Source organism: Lithobates pipiens, unplaced genomic scaffold (assembly GCF_037356315.1).
Source record: "Lithobates pipiens isolate NorthernLeopardFrog02 unplaced genomic scaffold, aLitPip1_a1.2 Scaffold_16, whole genome shotgun sequence".
NCBI lineage: Eukaryota > Metazoa > Chordata > Amphibia > Anura > Ranidae > Lithobates > Lithobates pipiens.
In genome coordinates this window covers 291,791,088-291,818,302 of record NW_027507748.1, presented here as the reverse complement: position 1 = coordinate 291,818,302, position 27,215 = coordinate 291,791,088, and the positions used below count along the sequence as shown (strand labels likewise).

At 42.6% G+C, this 27,215-nt stretch overlaps 1 protein-coding gene across 1 annotated transcript in view; it reads right to left on the bottom strand.

Moving 5' to 3' along the window:
• Positions 1-26,454, bottom strand: part of LOC143982644 (putative helicase MOV-10) — a 178,313-nt gene extending 151,859 nt beyond the window's left edge. Inside the window, exons 1-2 of the mRNA XM_077481542.1 lie at positions 26,199-26,454; positions 5,676-5,769 (exon numbers count right to left, since the gene is read on the bottom strand). Coding sequence (XP_077337668.1) covers positions 5,676-5,769; positions 26,199-26,329 — 225 coding nt within the window. The 5' untranslated portion in view covers positions 26,330-26,454. The remainder of the gene's footprint in view (positions 1-5,675; positions 5,770-26,198) is intronic.
• Positions 26,455-27,215: the final 761 nt, after the last annotated feature.

Genomic DNA, 27,215 nt, shown 5'->3' with positions numbered 1-27,215 from the left:
ACTGTCAGCTTTTCAAGCGGACCTGATCAGACCCTCCATTCAACCGTATTGTGTGGTGCTATCTGATCCAATCTGCCAAATCCAGGCAGATAGTGATCCTATTTTCCATCTGCCTAGCGGATCAAATTGGATGGGAACTCTGCACAGTAAGCCCCTGTACACACGGTCGGAGATTTCCACAACCAAATCCGTCGGATTTTGTCCGTCTGATCTTGTCCGAAACTGTTGCATACACACGGTCGGACAAAGTTGGCGAAAAATCCGATCTTTCAGAACATGATGACGTAATTTCGTTACGATGGGACTACATTCAGGCTAGTAGCCAATAGCTTTGATGTAGGAATTTGATCTGAGCATGCGTGGCACTTGGTCCGATCAAAATTCTCTACACATGATCGGAGTATGTCCGATCGGCCCAGTTGGTCGGGAATATTTCCAACATGTTGGAAAATTGGGTCCGACGGATATTCCGATGGAATCAGTCCGATGCATACCACACACAGTCGGATTATCCGACGACACGGTCCGATATGACACATTCCGACGGATTCTCCGACCGTGTGTACAAGGGCTAAGAGGAGATGGACCTGTCATCCGTCTGCTCAGTGGAGATCAGCGGAGAAATTCTTGCTGAGCAAGAGGAGTCCGTCAAACCAATCCACCCCATGTGAAAGGGGCCTTAGTGTCTCAAGAAATGAGATAGGCCATCAGTACATCACTTTTCAATGATTGCACAATTAACTTGTAGACTCTATAACCTTCACAAAGACCAAATAATATACCCTGATGTGGGTTATTTTTACCAAAAAAATGTAGCAGTATGAATTTTTGTTAAAATTTATGAAGAAAAGTTACTAATTTGCAAAATTTTATAACAGAAATGAAGAAAAATGTTTTTTTTTTAAACAAAATTTTAGGTCTTTTTTTTATTGATAGTGCAAAAAATAAATAAAAAAGCCAGTGGTAATTAAATACCTTAAAACAAAGCACTAGGGGCCCGTGCTCTCTGTCTTTTTTTTGTATTTTGGTGATTAAATACCACCAAAAGAAAGCTCTATTTGTGTGGAAAAATAGGACAAAAATGTCATATGGCTACAGTGTTGCATGACAGAGTAATGGTCATTCAAAGTGTGAGAACGTTGAAAGCTGAAAATTTGCATAGTTAGGAAGGGGGTGTACCGTAAGTGCCCAGTGAGCATGTGGTTAAGGTATAACTAAAAAAGGAAAAACTTTTTTTTTTCTTTAGTTTTGGGTAGAGCAGACAGAAATGAGAAAACCTGTCGTTTTTTGTTGCTGTTTGTTATTGCTTGTCCTGTTTACTGTTGTTATCATAAAGACTGAAATTAAAAGAAAATGACAAATTTTTGGTTGACATCAGAACACTAAGGCCGCGTACACACGCGGGGACTGTTCGCTCAACTTTGTCCGTCAAACAGTTTCGGCAAACAGTCCGCTCAAAATTAGCATGGACGGACTTGCCCACACACGACGAACGAACAGTCCGCTGAAACCGTGTGCGATGACGTGAACGGCACGTACGACGGGACGAAAAGTACGACGTCCTATACACTGCAATACAACTTTCGGCGTGTAAATCCTTTCTGAGCATGCGCGGAACTTAGTTTGACGAACAAGCCTACACACGAGGGGACTGTTCGCTGAAACAAAGTTTCAGCGGACAGTTTTTCGGATATTCCGAAAAACTTTGTTCAGCAGACTGTTCGCTGAAACTGTCCGCTGAAAGCCCACACACGAGCGGACTGTCCGCCGAAACACTGTTCAGCGGACAAAGTTGAGCGAACAGTCCCCGCGTGTGTATGCGGCCTAACAGAAGGGGAATCTTACAATGGGGACACTAGTTCTGGTGACCCCAGTAAAAACCTTCTGTGTGCAGCAGCCCCCCTAATACCTACCTGAGGTCCCTCTCTGTCCAGCGTTGTCCATATGTGTCTCAGCTGTCCGAGATTGTCCCTCCTGATTGGCTGAGACACCATTAGCTGCCACTGCGGCCAAGCAAATTCAGATATCCAATCGGGGAAGAAAACAGGCGGAGTCCGGCGGGGCTCTGTGTCTGAATGGAGACAGGGAGGTGTGACTTGGCTCAGGTGCCCCCATAGCAAGCTGCTTACTGTGGGGGCACTGAACAGATGGGAGGGACCGGGATCACAGAAGAGGGACCCAAGAAGAAGAGGATCTGGGCTGCTCTGTGCAAATCCCCTGCAACAGAGGGGGTAAGTATAACATGCTTGTTATTTAAAAAAAAAAAAGAGAGAGAGCTTACAATCACTTTAACTTTCATTAAACCCAGACAATGAAAAAATCTCATTACATGCATACTCACAAACCCACTAAAGAACGTTGGATGCAGATGTCATCTGCACAAAATGAAAGCTAGTGTCAATCATCTTTGACTTCACCTACACCATACATTTGATGTTCAATAAAGATTTATTGGGATATAAAAAAAATTTTTTTTATTTGTATAATTTTATTTGAATTGATTTTCTGAAACTGTTTTTTTTAGCCATGTGACTGCCACAACACCAATCAGGGCTGGCCAGACACAGACACACTGTAGAAAGCAAACAGCAGCAGATTAATAGGAGCCCCTCCCAAAGATCTTCCTCCTAGCAATCAATGATGTCACATGTCTGCCCTGCCCCCTGCTGCAAGCTTCTCCTCCAAGCTTTGGCTCCTTCCTGCCTGGCTAAGCTATAGGGACACATTGGTCAGGTAGACTGGGCACTCTGATGTACTCACTCTACCAATCTTTAGGTGTACTCTGATGGGGCAACTGATTCATGGGTTACATAGTTAATTTGGTTGAAAAAACAACACAAGTACATCCAGTTCAACCCACAGAAAAAACACACACACACACACATAACACAAATTGAAAGTCGGATCAGCATACAGACGAACGATTCTCCAGATAGGAATTGAGTCCGTCGGACAGATTTGAACCATGTTCTATTTCTAGGTCCGTCGGATTTTTATAACGAAAAAGGATCGGATTAGCCCACATGCGATCGGATTGTCCGACGAACTGATCCTGTCGGACCTAGTCTGCCGGAAAGTCCAGTCGTGTGTACACGGCATAAGGATCATTAACCACTACTCTCTGAATTCTGTCTTTTAGCCGGTTTTCTATCCAATTACAAACTGATTTTTTTCAAGCTTTTCCAAGACTTTACCTTACACATTAGCTGTGTGTGGGGAATAGTGTCAAACACTTTTGCAAAATATAGGGGTACTACATTCACAGCCACTCCTTTGTCTAGGATTTTGCTCACCTCCTCATAAAAAAAAAATCAAATTTGTTTGCTAACTTCTGTCTTTCATGAATACATGCCATCTGTTGCTTAAAATATGATTTTATAGCAAAAACTCAAATGGGGTCTTTTATCTCTCCAGTATCTTCCCAACTATATAAGTTAAACTAACAGGTCTATAGTTACTTGGTAAAGAATTTGATCCCTTTTTAAATATAGGCACCACATTGGCCTTACGTCAATCCAATGCTACTTTGCCAGTCCCTATAAATTGATCAATCCTGATATACTGACAGTACCAAATACCCCACAAATGCCCCCTTTTTAGAAATTAGACAGTTCAAAGTATTAGGTTAGAGGCATGGCAAGTCTTTTGAAATTGTAATTTTTTTTGTCACAATTTATTGAAAAAGAAGAAATTAAATAATATTTGGGGGGGTTTCCAACACTGTCCTTGCGCAGTGTAGCATCATCATATGGCTGGTGTGACTGTGACCAGGGATACTGACTGAAGACATTATGTTAAAAAAAAAATGTGTTTCTCTTTTTTTACATACTATCATAAGAGTAGTTCAGTGTCACTATAGTGACCATGGTGATACTACTTCTCTGGGGGTGATCAGAAATCTTTTTTTTTTTTTTTTTTTTACACCGATTGCTGTGATTTTGATTTCACTCTTAGTGATTCTAGTATCCCAGGAGGCTGCAGGATCAGGGACTTGTCATCTTGGCCCAAGCCAGAATAGCTGCGGGGGTGGAGTGTTAAATGAAAGTAACTGCCGTTTGAGAGTTAAGTTCCGCTTTAGGCTATGATCCAACATGGAAGTCACACGATTTCCGATTCAACTCTGCCATGCGACTTCATGTCCAACTTTAATTCAACTTCAATGAACGGATTCCGACTTGGATTCAACTTTGAGATGATTTTGGCTTGTACGTTGACCAATCAAAACAATTTATTTGCTTCTGGTATGGATGAAACCTAATGCAAATTTATAAAGAAAAAACAGTGTGGGGTCCCCCCCAGATCCATATTAGGTCTTTGAGTCTGGTATGGATCTGGAGGCGGAACCCCAAACTGCCCCAAAGCACCCCCCCCCATTGTAGAGGGTATGGTCCAGGAGGTAGGGGGGACCCTCGCTCGCCCCCCCCTTTTCCTGACCTCCCGGGCTGCATGCTCGGATAAGGGTCTGGTATGGATTCTGGGGGGCTTGCCATTTTTTTTTTTTGTTGGCGTGGGGTTTCCCCTTAAAATCCATACCAGACCGAAGAGTCTTGGGTGGGGCCCCATGCTGTTTTTTTTTTAATTTTGGTGTGGTGTTCCCCTTTAAGATCCTCAGAGCACAAGTTGCATGCCACAAGTCGTATCAGTTAAGATGATGATCCGATTTGGATGCGACTTTCATTCAAGTCAATGGGCTTAAATCATGCCCAAGTCAGACCAAAGTAGTACAGGCAACTTTTTCAAAGTCTAACCAGCTTAGACGGCTCTCATAGGGGACCATTGATTTTGACATGTCATGTGACGTGTCACATTCCATATTCCTGGGATATGAAATCTTGTTGAGATTGCCCTCATACATGTGTTGTTGACCTGTATGGCATACGGGTCCAGTAGCAAGGTGAGCACACATTTCACCAGGTGCTGGAGCACTGTGTTGTGGTGAAACACAGAACGGATTGATTACATGGGAGATAATGTTAGAAGATGCACTAAAAAAGCACTTTATTGGACACTTGGGACTCTAATATACTTTCTTATGTACCTGTTGCCACATATTTTACCCTTATATAGATCAATTTCACTTTTGGCACAATTATTTATATTTATGAATTTTTTAGCTATTTGTTATTTACTTTAGATATTTTTTTTTTATTTGCTATTTTTATGTATTGATGTATACATTTACATATATATTGTTTACGTGGGTACAATTATTCTGCAGCAGCACAATCACATGTTTATTTATTTATTTATAATTATTGTGGGAACCACAGTTAATGGTTGCAGCAGCTGATATCTAGGGGAGGAGGGTTTGCACTTATTGGCAGCGTGCAACATTTATATTATTTTATTTCCTAATTTTTACGGTTAATTTTGTTACAGCCCTGTAAACCTACTATAGCAGATTATGCAGCTGCTTTATATTGATCATCAAGTCCTGTTATTTCTGCTATAAACAGATAACCATGAGCTAGGAGTTCCCACAACACATTTGCACTGTACAATTGAACAGGTTCTGAAACACAATGTCAAGGCAGGAAATTACTGGTACAGTATATGTTAAGAATCACCCAAACAGTTTTTTAGGTTATTTAAATACCACAGGGATATTAAAAAATAGAATAAACACTCATTTCTAAACAACACAGAAGCAGACTGGTAGAAAACAGAACACATACCTTGAACAGCTCAATTGTGTTACCATATGCCAAAGCTTTCCTTTTCATTTTAAGTCCAAAGATTGCTTTGGAAAAAGCTGTTAAATCATTACGCCTAAGACAAAAGAAGAAAAAATATATATTTTGTTTTCACAGGAAACAGATTTTTCAACATTATAGAAGTAGAGATAGAAAGGATAGAAGGAAATACATGCCCATTTTTAATATCATTTGTATAACAAAATCCTCTTTTTCAGTTACACAACTATTAACTATTGACAGATAGGGATGAGGTTTGGGTTCGCCACTACCATGGGTTCCAACGATTCCTACGGGTTTGAGATTTTTGGTCACGGAAAATGCTTATGTAGATTTGCCTAGGAGAATTTTTTTAAACCATCATGCCCTGCTTTGGCTTTGAACTATATCCAGCTAGCTTAGAAGGACCAATAACAGGGATTTTGGATAAAGCACCCCCCTCACTATAAGGGAAGACACAAAGTAGCCATAGTTTCGGCAAACTCAAAGCTGTTGTAGGGAAAGTTGACTAACTGCATTCACTCACATTTAGCACATCCCCCTATCCCCAGAGATAAAATAAAAGTTAGACATACACCAATTAGGCCTATTTTTCCTTAATAAAACGGTCCTGCTGCTGCTTCATTTTATACTGCAGTTTCCTCTCCATTGTACAATTTCTTGTAGAAAAAGCCCCAGCCTGTGTTTTTTTAGCAATAGTAAATTTGGACATAGCCTTGCTATTTAAGTGTTCTTGCATAGCAAGACTACTTACTGTTATCTCACATATATATTATTATTATTATTATTATTATTAAAGCCAAATTTACCACCCTAACTCCTCCCACAGCTTTTACACTACATAGACAGTAATATACCAAAACGTGCAGATTGTTCCCGATTTCTGTGCTATTACTTTGTGGAACGTTTTGCCAAATGGTTCACAAAATATCGTCGCTTTTGCAGTGAAATTTGTCCCATAGGAATGAATGTCAAAATGTTCAAAACTAGAGTGGAAAGTAACAAAACCTGACAACCCCATGATCAGCCAAAACATTATGACCCCCCCCCCCCATGATCAGCCAAAACATTATGACCACTCCATGATCAGCCAAAACATTATGACTCCCCCATGATCAGCCAAATAATTTATGACCACCCCATTATCAGCCAAAACATTATGACCACCCTATGAAAAAAAAAATGTTGAAAAAAAAACATTTTTGAAAAATAAATCATATTTGAAAAAAATAACATTTTTGAAAAATAAAATCATATTTGAAAAAAAAAACATTTTTGAAAAAACAAATTTGGAAAAAATTATTTTTGAAAAAAAATGTTTTAACCACTTGAGATCCGCGCTATAGCCAAATGACGGCTACAGCGCGGATCTCCTTTTCCGGGACGACGTCAATAGACGTAGTCCCGTGTACGAGCGGCCTGCGCGCCCCCTGAGGGGCGCGCGCGGCACGCTCTGTGATCGGCGAGTCCATGAGACTCGCCTGATCACCGATCCGTGCAAGGGGTCGATCCCGACCCCTTATCACGTGATCAGCTGTCAGCCAAGGACAGCTGATCATGTGATATAACGGAGCCGGTAATCGGCTAGTATTCCTCCTCGCGCTGACAGCGCGAGGAGAAAAAAAAAAGCCGATCACCGGCGGCCGTGATCGGGACATCAGTCCCGATCACGGCCAGCAATGCAAGCGACCACCTGCCCCCTGCAGTGCCATCCTGAATAAAAGTAAGTGCCCCCCGTCAGTGCCACCCAGCAGTGCCCATAGTGCCACCCAGCAGTGCCCACAGTGCCACCCAGCAGTGCCACCCAGCAGTGCCACCCACAGTGCCCACAATCTGCCTCAAAGGTGCTGCACCCCAGTGCCGCCCATCAGTGCCCAGCAGTGCCGCCCATCAGTGCCCAGCAGTGCCCAGCAGTGCCACCTATCAGAGCCACCTATCAGTGCCACCTATCAGTGCCCATCAGTCCCACCTATCAGTGGTACCTATCAGTGCCCATCCGTGCCACTTATCCGTGCCACCCATCCGTGCCATCTTATCTGTGCCCATCTTTGCCCATCAGTGCCGCCTTATCTGTGCGCATCGGTGCCGCCTTATCTGTGCCTATTAGTGCCGCCTTAACTATGCCTATCAGTGCCCACCAGTGCAGCCTATCAGTGCCCACCAATGCAGCCCATTAGTGCCCACCAATGCAGCTCATCAGTGCCCACCAATGCAGCCTATCAGTGCCGCCTAATCAGCGCACTTCAATGAAGGAGAAAAATGACCCGTTTGCAAAATTTTATAACAAACTATTAAAACATGATTTTTTTTTTTTTTGCATCTTTTTTTGTTTGTTTAGCAAAAAATAAAACTCCGAGCTGTAACTAAATACCACCAAAAGAAAGCTCTATTTGTGGGAAAAAAATGATAAAAATTTCATTTGGGTACAGTGTTGTATGCCCGCGCAATTGTCATTCAAAGTGCATCAGCGCTGAAAGCTGAAAATTGGTCTGGGACTGAGGGGGGTTTAAGTGCCCAGTAAGCAAGTGGTTAAACAAAAATTTATTTTTGAAAAAAATGTTCAACTCTTTCAGCTAATGATGGGAATTCAACTTTCTTGTGTACTATTTATACTTTTTAAAATATTAAGCTTTTTAACACTTTTCACAGTTACTCCAGCCACACAACAGTTACTCAAGCCACTCCACCCAGTTACTCCGCCCACTCCAGTAGCTTTTCTAGTTAATATTATCCTCCTGTTGACCTATTTTACACTGATGTTTGATCTGCAATCCCTTAAAGCAGAACTTCACTCTCTGTCAACATTTGTAATCCTTATTTTGCTAGCATTATTAAATAGATGGGAAAGAATATTATATTTACTTATTTTAAACTTTTTTTCAGTTTTTTCAGTTACTTCCTGGTTTCCAGGCCTAGGTAAATGATGTCAAATGTCTCAGGGGTCTTCAGAAAGGGAGGAGCTTTCCCAGCTAAGCATACCCTCCTGCCTGCATATCTGAGCTAAGGGCAGATGGATTCCAGGAAGTAACTGCTACATGAATCATCTGCCCTTACCCAAGATGGGGACAGCCAGAATTTCTAGGGGGTATTTTTCAAAGTGATTTCTCAGCAAAATAAAGCATGGAGATATGGATGGATGGGTACATTTGCTTTAAATATTAAAAGAACGCAAAAGCGTTTTTGGTTTATGGTGCTCAGATGCAGAGTAGTTCTACTCAACCAGTTCCATTCCCGGGCCATAGACAAATGACGCCAGCAGGAACACATCCTCCGGGTGGACGTCATATGACATCACTTGCTGCTACTGCGGGCTCCGGGGTGATTTACTGTGACATTTACTGTGCCCAGTTTGCCCCCAGTGAAAAAAAGAGGACCTGTCAACAGATCATCCGAGTACCTGTCTGTGAGCTCATCAGAGTACCTATCATCCAATCTAAGTACCTGACTGTGCGATCGTCAGAGTATCTGTCATCCCGTCAGAGTACCTGTCATCCCATCAGGAGTACCTGTCCCGTGAGCCCATCAGGAGTACCTGTCCCGTGAGCCCATCAGGAGTACCTGTCCCGTGAGTCCATTAAAGTACCTGTCTGTAAGCCCAGCTGTGCCTGTCATGCAACCCAGCAGTACCTAACATGCAGCCAATTACTACCTGATGTGCAGCCCATTGCTACCTAACGTGCAGTCCAGCAGCAACTGACGTGCAACCCATCACTACCTGTCCTGCAGCCTATCAGTGTCACCTGTCATACAGCCACCATATCCAAAAAAGTTTACACTCCAGAAGAGGCATATCAAATCCTAAGCCAGCGGGGAGCTCTCTTAGCCCCAGTACAGTAAAGTACAGTTTTGATTCCAGTTCCGAATTCCAATTCAGCAGTACATCAACGCCCGAATTGGAGGGGGAAGCAGTCCGTCCTAACAGAAGATGGTCTGAAGACCAGGCAGCTACCAGCAGCGCCAGACACCCCAATGGCCAATCAGCAAATGCCAAAGGCGTGAGACCCCAGAAGGAAAAGCCCAATATAAGCTTTGGAATTTCATGCCAGACTCAAAAAATTAGCGAAAAACCCATCTTCCGGATGCCTTAGCAAACCCAATGTGGGTGCCTTCTAACACAGGGTCAGCCACAATCCCCCCCCCCCCCCCCCCTTCACAACACAGCAAGGTGTGCAAGCCAACATTGAAATTATTTCTGAAATAGATTTCTTTACTTTATTTTTCCCTAATAAGTTACTTCAGAGAAGACCAAATAAATCTTTTTGCCCTTCAATATATAGAGAACAACCTCAACTCAAGCTAAGCGCCCTTTCAAATGGAGACCCCTAACAGTGGAGGAGCTTAGATTGTTTTAAGGCCTTACTATTAACATGGGACTTACAAAAAAAAAAATGAAGTGCATGCATATTGATCTACCAACCCCATCCACCACATGCCAATTGTTTCAACTGTCATGTCCTAGTCCCGTTATGACATGATAATGCACTTTTTGTATTTCAGTGATAACTCGATAACCCCCATTCCCCCCCCCCCTGAAATCATCCCAACGTTGATAAAAAATTCACCCCTAATTGATTTTTTTCGAAGAGGTTTGCTGAACTTTATATCCCTGACCAGAACATCGCTGTTGACAAATCCCTGGTTCACAGGCCGGCTGGAATTCAAGCAGCATATGCCCAGTTAGAGGGCCAAGTACAGATTGAAGCTCAGCAAGCTCTGTGAAAGCTCCACTGGATACGTGCATGCCTTTCGCATGTACGATGGCAAAGATTCCCAGCTCCAGCCCCTTGAATGTCCAACCTACCTGGGAATAAGTGGGAAAATTGTCTGGGAGTTGGCATTCCCACTCTTCCAATTATCTTTACAGGACAATTACTATACCAGTTTGCCCCTTTTCCGCCTTTTCCGAGAAAACTTTGGCCTGCGGTACAGCATCCACCAGGTTACAAAGGGAGGAATTGGCAAGCCTGAGGAACGAGGAAGTGTTGGCTGTGAAGTAGAGGGATAGAAAAGATGTGTACATCTTGAATGTGGACATTTAAAGTGGTTGTAAATCCTTTACAACCACTTTAACCTACAGGTAAGCCTAGATTAAGGCTTACCTGTAGGTACAAGAAATATCTTCCAAACCTAAAAGGTTTAGGAGATATTTGCAGAAATAGTGGCACCGCTGTCTATTGCACACGAGTCATAGACAACGGCGTGCAGGCGCACTGAGCATGCCATTGCTAACGGCGATTATGCCATTAGTGGCGGCACCCCCGCACATGTGCGGGAGTGACATCATTGTGGCTCCGGCCAGTCACAGCAAGGGAGCCGCGATACCCGGAAGTCACTACGGGATAGATGGCAGCGTCGGAGGAGGGGAACGAGGACTGCTTTGGGGGCTTCGATCTCAGGTTAGTAATTCATAATGAGCTAGTATGCTATGCACACTAGCTCATTATGCCTTTGTCTTGCAGGGGTTATTTTTTTTATTTTTTATTTATGAGGCTTTACTTCCTCCTTTTATGATGATACACATTTATTTATCTCTAATTCTCCCTTTCCCGCCTTCTTTTTCTCCTCTTCTGGGATGCCATAGCATAGTATAATTTTCCTTTCCCATCTCCCTTTCCCCTTTCTTTTGTTTCTCCCTTTTTCCCTCCCTGGTATATTATGTAATTTGTTTTCTAATATTTCTACGATATGTAATGCTTTGTTCCTTCATTGATATCATTGTTTTTTTTTTAATATGTACACAAATGTATCTTTATGATTTTTTGACAACATTGTGCACCTACTTGCCATTTTTGCTCTCTCTGGTCATCTGTCCCACTTTGAAGGTCTGGGTTCCTGCCGCTACACCCCCGATATGATCCCGCTCTTCCTGTTGGGGGTCAGGGCCCATTTGCGGTCATATGGATGCCCAGGGCACTGAGGGGCATTGTTCCCCATTTGATGCCCGACTCGCACCATTGCCGCACGCTATTACCCCACCCCTTGGGGATTTCCCATCCTCTTGGTGTCCATCTCCCCATCTCTACACTGTGTTTCATCTTTTTGGGTATTTTTCCCTCCTTCCTCTTGTTCCCTCTTTTGCCTATGGGCTTTGCGGAGGGAGAGGGGGGTGGTCCTTTGGATGCAGTGTTCGGCTGGTCTCCTCCTCCCATATCTGCACCCGTGGCCGCACCCATTTCGACTTGCCCCGGGGCATTGTGCTTGTTGTAGTTTGAGGGACCAGGGCGGGACACTTGTGCATGCGCGGTGCTGTCATCACGTCCGCAATTGGTCTTTTTATTGTGTCCTCAAATGGAGAACACAATAAAGCCAGCTTCTCAGGCAGCACCATTGCCAGAGACGGAGGGCGACTGATGCAATACCCTGTGCTGCTTGAGGTGGGATCATTATTGACCTTACACTTATCTTTATTGTAGTTTCATCAACTATTTAGGTCTGTGTTCACTATTCGATTAATCAACTAATTCTTTTGTTGCTCTGTAGTTCTTTATTTACGATACAGTGCCATTATATTAGGCTTCCTTACTATATATTTCATACCTGGTCTTACTCCCTGTCCTTGTCCATATAACAAACATTTAGTTTGTTCATATTAATCCTTATTTCATTCCATTAGTATTATTGAGACAATTTTCCTGTGCATTCCATATTTTGAATGCACTCCTAACGTCGTTTTTATTATATAATATGACTTTCCACTTCATATATATCATTTCCAAATTAATTTAAATCTCCCCATATATCCCTTATTGTTTCTCTATAATTCCATTGACCCCTTTTAAATTTATCTATGTTCATAGGCCCTTACCTTAACAAATGTAACCGATACCTGTTTTCCATTTTTTCTCTTCCTTTTCCCTTTTTATTCTTACCTTTTCTATCTCTTTTTCCCTACCACAGCGTTATTCTATTTCTTTTATCACATTTCTTAGCTTGGTCCTTTTGTGTCCTCTGTGGTCACACAGGGCTCATTTCCCCTTTTGGTTGGTTGATACCTTCTGGCGGTGGCCCTTTTCAGGAGATTCGAGGTGGTAGGTTCCCCCTCCTTTGAGGAGAGCAATTGTTGTTAATTTTTCCTTTGTGCATAATGTTATATAACTTTTTTGATTTATTACACTCATTCTGTTTCTTTTGTGTATTTTTGTATAGTTCAGACATGCTGTGATTCGTATATCCCCTGATGAAGCTATTAGGCGAAACATGTCGGGTTAATATACGAATATGAATTTCCTGTTTCAATTTGAACATCTGCCTTATGACCACTTTCATCATGAAAAATTGAATACTATTGAACATTTGGGCTTGTTTGGTTTTTAATTGTAATCTTATTAAAATTATACCTTTTTTATAAATTGGTTTCCATTATTATTTGTAAACACTGTGATAATCCCTTCTTCCCTCCCCACTTGAAATATTTTAACTATTTTGGATGAGGTGTCAACTCTTCCGGTGTTTTTCCTTCAGTCGGACATTCATAGAATAAATGCGTACATCAGGGATATGCAATTAGCGGACCTCCAGCTGTTACAAAACTCCAAGTCCCATCATGCCTCTGCCTCTGGGTGTCATGATTGTGGTTGTCAGAGTCTCGCTATGCCTCATGGGACTTGTAGTTCTGCAACAGATGGAGGTCCGCTAATTGCATATCCCTGGTGTACATCATGTCCACCATCCACAATGACTCCTTGATGGAACTTCACAGAAGATGCGTTCTCGTTCAAAAGCTGAAGCCCTATCTAGCATCGCGAAAGTCCCTCTTCTGGTATAAAAAGTCGCAATTTACTTTCTCCATTTGGCCATTTATATGTCATCTATCAAAGAGCATCTTAGAATTGTTGCCTATACTCCATTTTATTTACAAGCTTGTTTTATCGGATTTGCTGAAAGTGTAGACACCCTTTTTTTTACCATTAAATGTCAAACAGTGTCAAACTATGTGCGGCTCATTTGTTTTTGATGCACACCATTTGATGCGATTCATCTCATGTTTTGAAGTCCATCATGGATACCTGACCATTCCCATTCAACATTGGGTGGAATCTTTCTTATCATTGTTCCAGTGGCAGGAGTTCCTGTTTGAGGTCATTCCCACAAGAGTGCCTGTTTGACCCACGTGCTATACGGTACGTGTGACTATCAAATCTGGTAAGCATGAACACTTTACCATTATGACTGTATTTTACAGATTCATCCCGGATTATCCAAGAAAGACCTTTTCACTTTATTTTAAACTTAAATGGACCTTCCATAGATATTTTTTATTCACTTTAGAATTTTATGTTTTGGTTTTGTTCACATTCATTTTTGCATTGCCTACCTCACCTTTTCAGATTTACACGCTATTTACTTGCTCCCTTAGCGCCACACTTTTTTTTTTTCTATTTCCATTTTTCACTGTATGTCTAGTGACATTTTGGCAGCTTATCTTGTTTTCTATGCACTATTTGTTTCCTTTTTCACAAATGTGAGGGGCTCCAGAATAGTGTTCTGAGTTGAAAAAAAAATAGGATTTTTGTAATAACTGTAAAATCCTTTTCTCTGAAGTTCATTGACAGACACAGTAGCTCTTCTTGACCTTAGGGTTATATTGTCCCTTTAGGAGAGGACTAGGCATAAAGTGTTAAAAACAGCAACACTTGCACAGTAGGGGGACGGTCCTGCTGGCTATAACCCCTCACACTGCATCCAGCAGCTCAGTTCGTCAAAAGCAGTACAAACAGAAATAAGAGGGGTGGGTGCTGTGTCCATCAATGAACTTCAGAGAAAGGGATTTTACGGTGAGTAGAAAAATCCTATTTTCTCTATCGTTCATTGACGGACACAGCAGCTCTTCTTGACCTTAGGGATGTCCCCAAGCAGTGTCAAAGAAATGAGAGGTGGGAACAGCAAACAGCAATAACTCCACCCAAAATAGCCAGAGCTCCTCAACGGAGGAGTTGCAACCTTAAACAGCCGCCTGCAAAACCTTGCGGTCGAAACAAGCATCTGAAGATGCACTCACATTATCCTTGTAAAATTTAGTAAAAGTGTGAACGGACGACCAGGTTGCCGCCTTACACACCTGAGAAACAGACGCTTGATGTCGGAAAGCCCAAGAGGCACCAATCGCCCTGGTAGAATGTGCTGTGACAGGAAAGAGCGAGCCCATCCCCTTATGGCATAAGCCTGAACTACAGTCTGTCTGATCCACCGAGAGATGGTGGCCAATGAGACCGCCAGTCTCTTCTTTAGACCAGCCACCGATACAAACAGCGAGTCCGACCTCTGAAAAGGAGCAGACAGATACACCCGCAGAGTCCGGACCACGTCCAGGGAATGCAAAGCCACCTCTTTAGGGTGGGGCAGCCGAGGACATAAGGATGGAAGCACAATGTCCTCATTTAGATGAAAGACCGAGCCAACCTTTGGAAGAAACGAAGGCTGCGGATGCAGCAATGCCTTATCCTTGTGGAGGATCAAGTAGGGAGACTTGCAAGACAAGGCCGCCAACTCAGAAAACCTCCTGGCAGATGTACTGGCCTTTAGAAAGACCACCTTCTGAGAGAGTGTCAGTAAGGGAATCTCCCTAATGTTTTCAAACGGCGGTTTCTGAAGCACCGAGAGGACCAGATTCAAATCGCACAGAGGTAGCGGTGGCCGGATCGGAGGGGCCACATGTCGAACCCACTGAACTCACCAATGAATGAGCCGCCAAGGGTCGCAGAAAAAAGACAGCCAAAGCTGATATCTGCCCCTTAAGGGTGCTTAATGCAAGTTTTTGATCCACTCATCGCTGCAAAAACAGCAGGATCCTGGAAAGTGAATATGTACACAGACGCCACCCCATCTCCTCACACATGGAGATGTAGGCCTTCCAGGTACGATGATAAATCTTCCGACTAGATGACTTCTGTGCCCTCAACATAGTGGATATTACCGAATCTGACAGACCGCGGTCCCTTAGCACCTGGCTTTCAACAGCCACGCCGTAAAAGCCAGTGACGGTAAAGCAGGATGAAATATTGGATCTTGTGACACAAGATCCTCTCACATCGGCAGTCGACAAGGAACATCTGCCACCATTCATACTATGTTGGTGTACCACGGACGCCAAGGCCAAGGGGCAATCAGAATCAGTGGAAGCCGAGGGGAAGCGAAGCAGACGTGGTAAAAGTTTGAGTGGGGGGAAGGCATAAATCAGCCGATAATGCCCCCTTGGAGCCACCAACGCATCTGCCGCGTCCGCCCAGGGATCCTTTGACCTGGCCACAAACCTCTGTACCTTACAATTGAGTCGAGAAGCCAGGAGATCCATATCTGGCATGCCCCACCTTAGGCAAAGGAGCCGAAATACATACGGATGTAGTGACCATTCCCCTTGGTCCAGCATCTGACAGCTTAGGTAGTCCGCTTGCAAGTTTTCATGCGCCGCTCTGCCCACCGCAGGATGTGAGTGACCTCCAGCGCTGCAGCCGAGCTCCTTGTTCCTTCTTGATGGTTGGTCCTATTTACCAGTTTCAAACTGCTATAAAATCTGCTGTCTCTTAAATCCTAATGAGAAATGATTAAACACTGACCAGCGGCAGGACCGTTTGCATCAGCAAGAACAAGGGCAGCCACAATGTATTACTGGCCAATATATATCAGCCAGTAAAAGTAAGTCTATTATAATTTGATGAAAATCACGTCACTGCTAAAGCTACCTAAAAAACACAGTTGCAGCGCAGTTGTGAAGCAGCCCCCTTCACATCTATGGAGTGTGTTGGTAGGGAGTATCACCTGCCAAAAGTGATATACCATCATTTTTTGGTTGCGCAGCAAAGGCAATGTGTATGGAGCCAACCATGCGGTCATTTGCAGGTTTTGACAGGCGGCTGAGGCACGTAAAAAAAAAAGTCCTTCAGCTGCCTAGTCTTGCTGCAGCGGCATTTCTATGTATAAAGGGCAGAAGCATGCTCTTTGATGTGGATATGCCAACAACATACTGAAGAGAGAAAATGATGACAGCCTGCCATTAGGGATGAGCTCGATGTTCGAATCGAATGTAAGTTTCACTCGAACATCGGGTGTTCGTCGAACAGCGAATATTATGGGGAATTCTTGGGAAATTTGACTACCAGGAAACGCCCCATAATGCACTGCAAGATCGCTCTATGATAATTGGCCAAAGCATGCACCTGACCTGCATGCTTTGGCCAATCACAGCGTGCTCTGCTGAGAGAGCCATAAATCATGGCTCAGGGGGACTAAGGGCGATAGATTAAGATAGATTAGGCAGGTAGGTTAATTAGTGGCAGTGTATTTGATATACATATACAGTCTAGTATATACATTATCTCACAAAAGTGAATATGCTCCTAACATTTTTGTAAATATTTTATTATATCTTTTCATGTGACAATGTGTATAATAGTGTAAATTTGCTGTCCCCTCAAAATAACTCAACACACAGCCATTAATGTCTAAACCACTGGCAACAAAAGTGAGCACATCCCAAGTGAAAATGTCCAAATTGGGTCCAATTAGTCATTTTCCCTCCCCGGTGTCATGTGACTCGTTAGAGTTACAAGGTCTCAGGTGTGAATGGGGAGCAGGTTTCTTAAATTTAGTGTTATCGCTCTCGCACTCTCATACTGGTGACTGGAAGTTCAACATGGCACCTCATGACAAAGAACTCTCTGAGGGTCTGAAAAAAAGAATTGCTGCTCTACATGAAGATGGCCTAGGCTATAAGAAGATTGCCAAGACCCTGAAACTGATCTACAGCACGGTGGCCAAGACCATACAGTGGTTTCAACTCAGAACAGGCCTCATAATTGGTCAACTAAAGAAGTTGAGTGTACGTGCTCAGCGTCATATCCAGAGGTTGTCTTTGGAAAAAGACTTATGCCAACATTGCTGCAGAGGTTCAAGGGGTGGGGGGGTCAGCCTGTCAATGCTCAGACCATACGCCGCACACTGCATCAAATTGGTCTGCATGGCTGTCCTCCCATAAGGAAGCCTCTTCTGAAGATGATGCACAAGACAGACTGTAAACAGTTTGCTAAAGACAAGCAGACTAAGGACATGGATTACTGGAACCATTTCCTGTGGTCTGATGAGACCAAAATAAATGTATTTGGTTCACATGGTGTCAAGCGTGTGTGGCGGCAACCAGGTGAGGAGTACAAAGACAAGTGTGTCTTGCCTACAGTCAAGCATGGTGGTGTGAGTGTCATGGTCTGGGGCTGCATGAGTGCTGCCGACACTGGGGTGCTACAGTTAATTGAGCCATGAACCATGAATGCCAACATGTACTGTGACATACTGAAGCTAAGCCTAATCCTCTCCCGTTGGAGACTGGGCCGCAGGGCAGTATTCCAACATGATAACGACCCCAAACACACCTCCAAGACGACCACTGCCTTGCTAAAGAAGTTGAGAGTAAAGGTGATGGACTGGCCAAGCATGTCTCTAGACCTAAACCCTATTGAGTATTCTCAAACAGGTGGGGGAGCGCAAGGTCTCTAACATCCACCAGCTCGATGATGTTGTCATGGAAGAGGACTCCAGTGGCAACCTGTGAAGCTCTGGTGAACTCCATGTCCAAGAGGGTTAAAGCAGTGCTGGAAAATAATGGCAGCCACACAAAATATTGACACTTTGGGCCCAATGTGGACATTTTCAGTTAGGGGTGTACTCACTTTTGTTGCTAGCAGTTTAGACATTATTGGTTGTCTGAGTTATAAATAACAGGCAGTTCGCCTGTTAATCCATGCTCTTAACCTTGGATACCTGAGATCGCATGCTCCAGCCAGTACACAGTAAGTTACCTGGGGAATTAATCTTACCTGAGTCTTGTTGCAGCACCTGTTTTTCTGGGTTACTGACCATAGACCTTCCTCACTTTTGGCATTGTTTCTTTCTTTCCCCCTTAGGTGACTATGGCACAGGTGGATAGGCTTAATTATGCCCCCACCACATGCCATCTGGCTGCAGCATTGCACATTGTGGGTGCAGGCTGACAGTTTTCCCTTCAGCCGCACCACTCCTCCTGGTATCCCTAAAAGTTATACATCTAAATTATCAGGTATCGTTATGTCCTTCACTTATTTTTAATTTCACTTTTTTCTCCCCCCTCATCAGGTTCTTCCCAACATGTTCTTTTTCAACTCACTCACTGCTGGTAATTTAAATGGTATATCCTCTTACGTTTTCACCATTTATCCTTATCTCACTGTTTGTTCCACCTTGCTCCACCATATCCTTCACAAATTATTTCACCTTTCACTGGTCCACTATTTTGTGGCTCTGAAAGTTTACACTACATCTACCTTTTGTCCCAATTTACCTTTCTAGATTTTGGTCCATCATGGTCTGTAGCTCCCCCAAGTCGCCGTGGGAGACCCCCTTTTTAGGGTTTTGCCCTGTGATCGGGTCCTGTTGGGACTAGGGTAAGCAGTCCTGCTCTTTTTCCCCCCTCTTATGCGTTAATTATTTGTTTAAATGTTATTTTACATTCCTTTTATTGTTTATGCCTGATGGCAATTATTTGTTAATTAATCCAAAGATACTCTCCTGATGAAGCGGCTATTGTCAGCGAAACTAGTCGAGTTTTATTCTGCGATGAATTGTGCCACTGTGATCCCCCAATCCGGGGTTAACTGTTTTGGTGACATATATGAATTATTGTCATGTTTTTATTTGTAATTGACCATTATTTCTGTATTAATAAAAATGTATTTTTTACAATTGTATATTTGCTACATATTTATATATCATTGTCTTACTGTAGTGTGATAGTCCAAATTGCCCATATGTCCTTTGTGGTGACCTGGCTGGGGACCATCTCAAGAAATCCTGGGCTGATGGTATAAGTCTACCTATTTCTATTTTTAGGAATCTAACTATAGAGACCACACAAATTCTTGTATACTGTAGCAAAGTGTAATTTCTTCAGTGTTGTCACATGAAAAGATATAATAAAAATGTAAGGGGTGTATTCACTTTGTGAGATACTGTTATATATATATTCTGCATTTAGCATAGACTAGATATTCAGTGTATACTCTATCTCTATATTCAGTTTATATAACACAGTGTATTGAAGTGGTTAAGGGGAAACCTGCAGCAACATTAAAAACAAAATGGCATGGGGGTCCCCCCTAAAATCCATACCAGGCCCTTTAGGTCTGGTATGGATTTTAACGGGAAGCCTGCACCAAAATGTTTTTAAAAATGGCGTGGGTGTCCCCCCCAAAACCCAGCATACAACCTGACAGGAAAAAATCCCACCCCTCATGTGAATAAGTATTGGGTACATTATCCCCCTACCCATTCACCAAAAACATTGTAAAAAAAAGTAAAAACGACAATTCCTTTATTAATAAATAAATAAAATGAAAAAAGTGTCCTGTGATGTAAATCCATCTTCAATCACGGCGCCGACAGTCCCGAGAAAAAAAAAAGAAAGGAAAAACTCCACCTCCATGGGAGGCTTCCCGCTGACTACAATCTTATGGGGACCCCAAAGCACCCACTCCATGTGGCCTGGTACGGTTCAGGAGGTGCTCTCTCACCCCCCCCTTTTACTGCCAGGTTGCATGCTCAAATAAAGGCCTGGTATGGATTTTGGGGGGATCCTCACGCCATTTTTTTAACATATTGGCGTGGAGTTCCCCTTAATATCCAAACCAGACCTGAAGGGCCTGGTATAGATTTGGGGGGCCACGCCATTTTTTTTTACATTTTGGCTTGGAGTACCCCTTAATATCCATACCAGACCCGAAGGGCCTGGTAATGTATTGGGGGGGGGGGGGGACAGGACTTGGAAGATTTCCCCTCTATTACTTTTCTATTGCTTTCACTTTTAATGATAATGGTAAACCGGACCAATAGAGACGGGTAATTCTCCCTAATGGGGACACAGCAATAAAAACTGACGGGTGTTCTAATCCATCTCCCCTCTATTCAATACCAAGGTTTTGCTTTTAGTTATACTTAAAGTGGAAGTAAACCCTGATGGGTTTACTTCCTCTTTGTCTCCCTGCAAAGGTAAAGCATAATGGACTACTATGCATCGCATAGTAGCCCATTATGTGTCACTTACCTGACACAGGAGCCAGCGAAGTCACCGCTGTCCCCTGTAGTCCAGAGCATCCATCTTCTTCCGGGTATCGCTGCTCTGGCCACTCACAGCGCCGGAGCAGCGATGACGTCACTCCCGCGCATACGCATGGGAGCCGCCACTAACGGCATATCGCCGTTAGCAGCGGCATGCTGCTAACGGCGATAGTGCGCCTGCGTGCCGCTGTCTACGGCGCATGCGCCGTAAACAACTGTCTAGGGCTGAAACAACTAATCGATTAATTGACAACTATTCAATTATGAAATTAATCGATTACTATTTTCATAATCGATTAATCGGCCAGTAGCATAATGGGGTTAAAAAAACTAAAATGAGCCCTTTCTAGTACAAAAATATAATCACTACTGTAAATATTACTTTCACTGTTCTACAGTAAAAAAAATGAACCCCTTCCAGTGGTGATTATCTGACTTTTTGTACTATAAAGGGCTCATTTTAGTCTTTTTAACCCCATTATGTTACTAAACATCTTAGGCCTGGTTCAAATATATATATTTATTGGTGCTTTTTGCAGAAACGCACTACAGTTCATTTTCATTGGTTTCCTATGGGACACGTTCATATCTGTGTGCTTTTTTCAGCCGCTGCATATTTGGAAAGGGTCGGGGACTTTTAACGGTGCTTTTATGGTTCAATATACTGCAATGGAAAATGTGCAGAAAAGTATGTAATGCGTTTTTGTAGCAATTTGTGTTTTTTAATCTGCCCAAAAAAAATGCAAAAAACGCAAATTGCAGTAAAATCACATGCGCAAAAATCAAAACGCACAGCAAAAAGCACTGCAGAAACAGATGAAAAACTGCATATTGCCTTATGCTGGCCACACGGATCAATTTTTCAGGTGAGAATATTCCGATGAAAAATCTTTGTACATTCGCTGAATGAAAGAATTTTGTTTGAAATTTTCACTTCATTTCTGAACAAAAACCACATACAGAAGATTCCTTTGACCAAGAAGTTTTCTATTATTTCCAAATTTTCCCGTCACTGTGGTTGAAAATGAACGTCAACTTGACCCACTTTTTTTTTTTTTTTTTTAAGAAACAATAATCGGCCAACTAATCAATTATGAAAATAATCGTTAGTTGCAGCCCTACAACTGTCACTGTCTTTTAGTAAATATCTCCTAAACCGTGTAGGTTTAGGAGATATCTCTTGGATCTACAGGTAAGCCTTAATCTAGGCTTACCTGTAGGTCAAAGTGGTTTATAAGGGTTTACAACCACTTTAAAGTATAACTAAAGGCAAAACTGTTTAGTGATGGATGGAGTAAAGGATTATAACACCTGTCAGGTTTTTATTGTTGTCTGTGCCCCTGTTATAGAAAAAAGCCCCAAAATACAAAAATTTGGGATTGTTACTAGAACAGTAATAGGGGGGAAATCTTCCAATAGTGACATTAGTTTTGATGACAACCTTCATTTTGGATTCATTCTCGTTGGAGACATCCCCTCTCGCACATCTTGTTTGGTCTTCTGGACAGTAATTGAAGAGAAATTTCTCCAGTGGGAGATGTAAAAAAAAAAAAAACGAAAACTGACAGAGGTTAAAAAGCCACTCACTATAAAAAAAAAAACATTGTTTGCCTTTGGTTCTAAAAGCGATGCTCTCGAAGCACGAGCGCTGCAATAACCACTTAAGGACTGTCTCACGCCGATATACGTCGGCAGAATGGCACGCTGGGCACAAGCACGTATAGGTATGTTGCCCTTTAAGTGCCCAGCCGTGGGTTGTGCACGCGCCGCCGGCGGCACACTCGTGACCTGGTCCTGAGCTCCATGACTGTGGCCGCGGGACCCGCAGACCCGATCGCTGCTGGTGTCCCGCGATCGGGTCACAGAGCTGAAGAACGGGGAGAGGTAAGTGTAAACAAACCTCTCCCCATGCTTCCTAGTGAGCCTGTCACTAATCGTCTGTTCCCTGTCATAGGGAACGACGACCAGTGATATCACACGCCAAGCCACGCCCCCTACAGTAAAAAAACACACACTCAACCCCTACACTGCCCCCTAGTGGTTAACCCCTTCACTGCCAGTGACATTTTTACAGTAATCAGTGCATTTTTAATCGCACTGATCGCTGTATTAATGACAGTGGTCCCAAAAATGTGTCAAAATTGTCCGACATGTCGCAGCCACAATAAAAATCGCTGATCGCCGCCATTACTAATAAAAAAATGTTTTAATAAAAATGCCATAAAACTATCCCCTATTTTGTAGACGCTATAACTTTTGCGAAAACCAATCAATAAACACTTATTGCAATTTTTTTTACCAAAAATATGTAGAAGAATATGTGTCCGCCTAAACTGAGGAATTTTTTTTTATATTTATAGATTTTTGGGGGATATTTATTATAGAAAAAAGTAAAAAATGTCGATTTTTTTTCAAAATTGTCGCTCTATTTTTGTTTATAACGCAAAAAATAAAAACCACAGGGGTGATCAAATACCACCAAAAGAAAACTCTATTTGTGGGGAAAAAAAGGACGCCCATTTTTGCACATGCGCAGTAATAGCATGTAGCAGCGCTGTAAACGCCCTGTTGTTATGGCAACCTAGCCCTGGGCACTGCCCACTGACTCCTGGGAAATGGTAACACACATCTTCTAGGAGCAGTAGCGAGCAGAGGAAAGTGACGTCAGGAGCCGCAGTGAGGAAGGGTAAGATTAGAAGGGACCACGTAGCAACAGGGAGTAAAAGGTAAGTAAAAAAAAAAATCTCCAAATGTCATTTGTTATGTTATTTGCACATTTATGTAAAATAATTTTTATGGGCGGAACTCTGTTGACTTATAATAGACGCTCACCTGTCCCATGGCCCAGCCTTGGTTCTCTCCCCCGCCTCTCCCCAGCATCACTAGTGTGGGTACCCTGCTGTGACAGCTTGTGGCTTCACACCCGGGTGTGCACTGCTCATGCGCGACCTGAATGGTCAGGCAATCTTCTGGAACCTGTGACTAGTCCCAGAAGATTGCAGGGAGAGGAGAACATCCGCTCGGGGCGCCGTGGCACTCCAAGCGGAAGTGGGAGCTGAGTACTGTACCTGTCAAAACTAGGTATCCCCCTAAAAAATGACATGCCAAATGTGGCATGTCAGGGGGTCAGGAGTCCTTAAAGTGGAAGTTCCACTTTTGGGTGGAACTCCACTTTAGGCAGCTAATGATAGGGCACCCGTCATTAGAAGTGATTTATTTTTACTGTGTAAATGTACTACAATCGCTTTTTGATATACTCCAGCTTTAGGTATTGCTTGTATAGAAAGCTGCATGTATGGCAATTACAGTTGCTCACAGTAGTTTGATGTAGGTACATATTAACAGTAAGGCCACATGCACACTGGCCATGTAGCCCTGGTTCATGAGGCTCCAATATTTAGCTGCGGGCAGAAGGCACAAGTGCACCATCCGGCAGCCTGTCAAACTCCCATGAGAGGCCGAAAGTTGCTGCCAATGGACGGTGCACCTATAAGTCCTTACATTTAAGGCAGTATGTGCCAGAGATGAATGCCCAGAATGCAGACCACCATCCACTTACACCTAAATGCCAAAGCCTCATGTATTGGTGTTGGAATACAGACTACAGACTTGTGTTATGTGCCATTCTTCAGCCAGTAGATGGCAGTGTTTATAAATTTGGAGCTACAGCTATGCATATGCTCTTTTCTCTGTAATAAAGTTTCCTATTAGCAGAGAAGCAGAAGAAAAGCGTGGACTATGCACTGTCTGTTCTGTAGGACTATATGCCCAGGGGTTGATTTACTAAAACTGGAGAGTGGAAAATCTGGTGCAGTTCTGCTTAAAAACCAATCAGCTTCCCGATTTTTTTATTTTTTTTGTCAAAGCTTAAAGGATAAGTTCACTTTTGTGAAAAAATAATCAATGCAGATTTTTTTGCAGGTAAAAAAAAAAGTGCATTTATTTATTTATTTGGAGCCTGTACAGGATTGCACCAGTAATCAGAAGATCACTGGTGCTATGCAGGTCTTCAGCAGATCTGCCAGTGTATCTGCTTCCCCATCACCATACATCCCGTACAGTTATGCAGGCCATACACGGTCGAATTTCGAACAAATTTTCTTTTCAAAATCAGAAAATTCGTTTTTTTTGTGATCCGATGATGCCACCATTGATTTTCGAAATTCGGCCGACCAAGCCTTCAATTTCACCTCATGTTGCTACAGAAAAGAATTTTCTTGGCTGGGAATCTTCTTTTCTCTCCGTAAATTTTCTTTTATCTCTGTACATTTTCTTTTCTTATTACGTTTCTCGCACGATTCTCCCATCATTGATTAGAAAATCGTTCGTTTTTCGAAAAATTTCCAACATGTCCGATTCCTCAAATTTTATTTCCGCACGAAAATCGGCTGTTCCTGCAGCCCACTAATGGTGTGAAATTCATACGAAAATTCTTAGATACGATTTTCGAAAGATAATTTTTTCGAAATTCGAACCGTGTATGGCCGGCATTAGGCAGATACAACCTGACAGAAAGCACAAATGAACTACCACGGTGCTACACCGCAAAGGTGCTGGACCTTGTTGTTTTCCATGGGCAGAGCCCTGTCAATTAGTGACGTGGCTGGGAAGGCAGAGCCCCGCTAGGCCACTTTTATTTTAAATTGTAACAGATACAACAAGAATAAAAGAGACACATTCACTTTTAATTGTTCTACATGATATAGGAAAATACATGCTTCGCTGAAACTGCATTGGGCCTATCTAACCTCTAGTGCCCATGTTTTTTGGGGCTGCTAGAAGATCCCCAAATTCCTTCACACACCAAGAAATTATTGCAATCATTATATTTTTATGTCAAAATTACAATTTTTCTTTTTACCTGCAAGTGATCCTCTGATCCTAGAGTTTGGAAAATGTGATTAACTGCCATTCCCCTATACAAAATAACATACTCCAATAGGAGATCGCCCAAAAATTTGGGGCCCATGGTCTCAGTAAGGGCTTACAACATAGACTGATGATGGTTGGAACCAGGCATGCCAGGAATCTGCCCTCCTGAAGGAAGATATAGTTGAATATATAGGTGAAGATGGATGCAGGCCTGCAGCGGGTATGCGATGCATACTAGCACATTATGCCTTTACTTTGCAGGAAGGAAGAAAGAAAGAAAAACCCACCAGGGTTTACTTCCTCTTTAAGAGAAATTAGTCCTATAATGTATGACATGATGGGGCTTATCCTTTTAAAAACTGCCATACGCTCGCTTTGATTACTGTTCTCTAAAATCATAGCGCTAGCATGTCAGACCTGTCTAGTTCTGCCCAAAAAAAATCACATGCAATTTAAAGTGAATTCAGTAACTATTAATGATACAACTAACTGCTCTTACTGCTGCTGGTGATAATAACAACAACAATAATGATAAAAATAATAAAATGCTCTTACGTCTTTCGTAATTCATTATAGATTTCTCTCAGTTCTTCTTTGTCTGTAATATTTAGCCTGTCTGTTTCTTCCAGATGTTGTAGAAATGTATTTCCAGATTGGACACCCGCTTTCAGACTTTTTCGTGGCATTTTTCTTCTTTGTAGTTGGTATGCTCCAGTGTAGTGGTGAAATTGTAGATAGTCTGTGTCCCTGAGAATCAATGGACAAAGAGATAATCTGCAGTTTATATATACAATGCAGGTGTGGTTTAGAGAGAAAAGGAGAGGCTTTATGGCAGCACTGTGCAAGAGAAATGAAAGTGAAACTTTTTGTAGCAGAGTCATTCTGTGTTCATGGTCATTGGGCTTGTGTTGATGCCTCATGCCAGGTCATGCCTCAAGCACACTGGGGCTCTTCCAATCGCTTTTCTACTGCCAGGAGAAAAGCAGCTGCAAAAAAGCCCCAAAGTCGTGTTTTTTTTTTATTTAAGAGCGTCAATCTCTTGGGCATTTATTTATTTTATTGGCCAAAATATTAAATGTATCCTGCCCTTTGAAATTAAAAAGCACTTACTGGTAACGCTTTAAGCGTTACCACTAAGCTTAGAGTAATTTACCCGCGTTTAAGCACATCAGGTGTTTTATGCTCAAATTTTCCTTTACTGAGTGCACAAGTGATTTTTTTTTGTTTGCCTCTAAACTCCTGTAAGGCTCCGTTCACATATATGCGTCTTGATCCGCAACGGATTTGCATAACATTTGAACTGGCAATCTCCTTAATGCAGCTGGTTTACACGTGTGTGGGGCGTCCATGGTGTGATTTTCAAAAGAGTCCTATGCATTTTCCAGCCCAGTTCAGATGCGATTTCAGGTAAAAATTTGCACCTGAACCAGTGAACAGAACCGCACTGGACTCCAATGCTGAAACCGCGGCCACATACTTATGAGCCCAGCATAAATAGTGTGCATGGACACATAGGTTAACATGGAGGGGCTTTCAGAGGCAGAGAAAAAAAAAGTTCAAATGCCTGTAAAG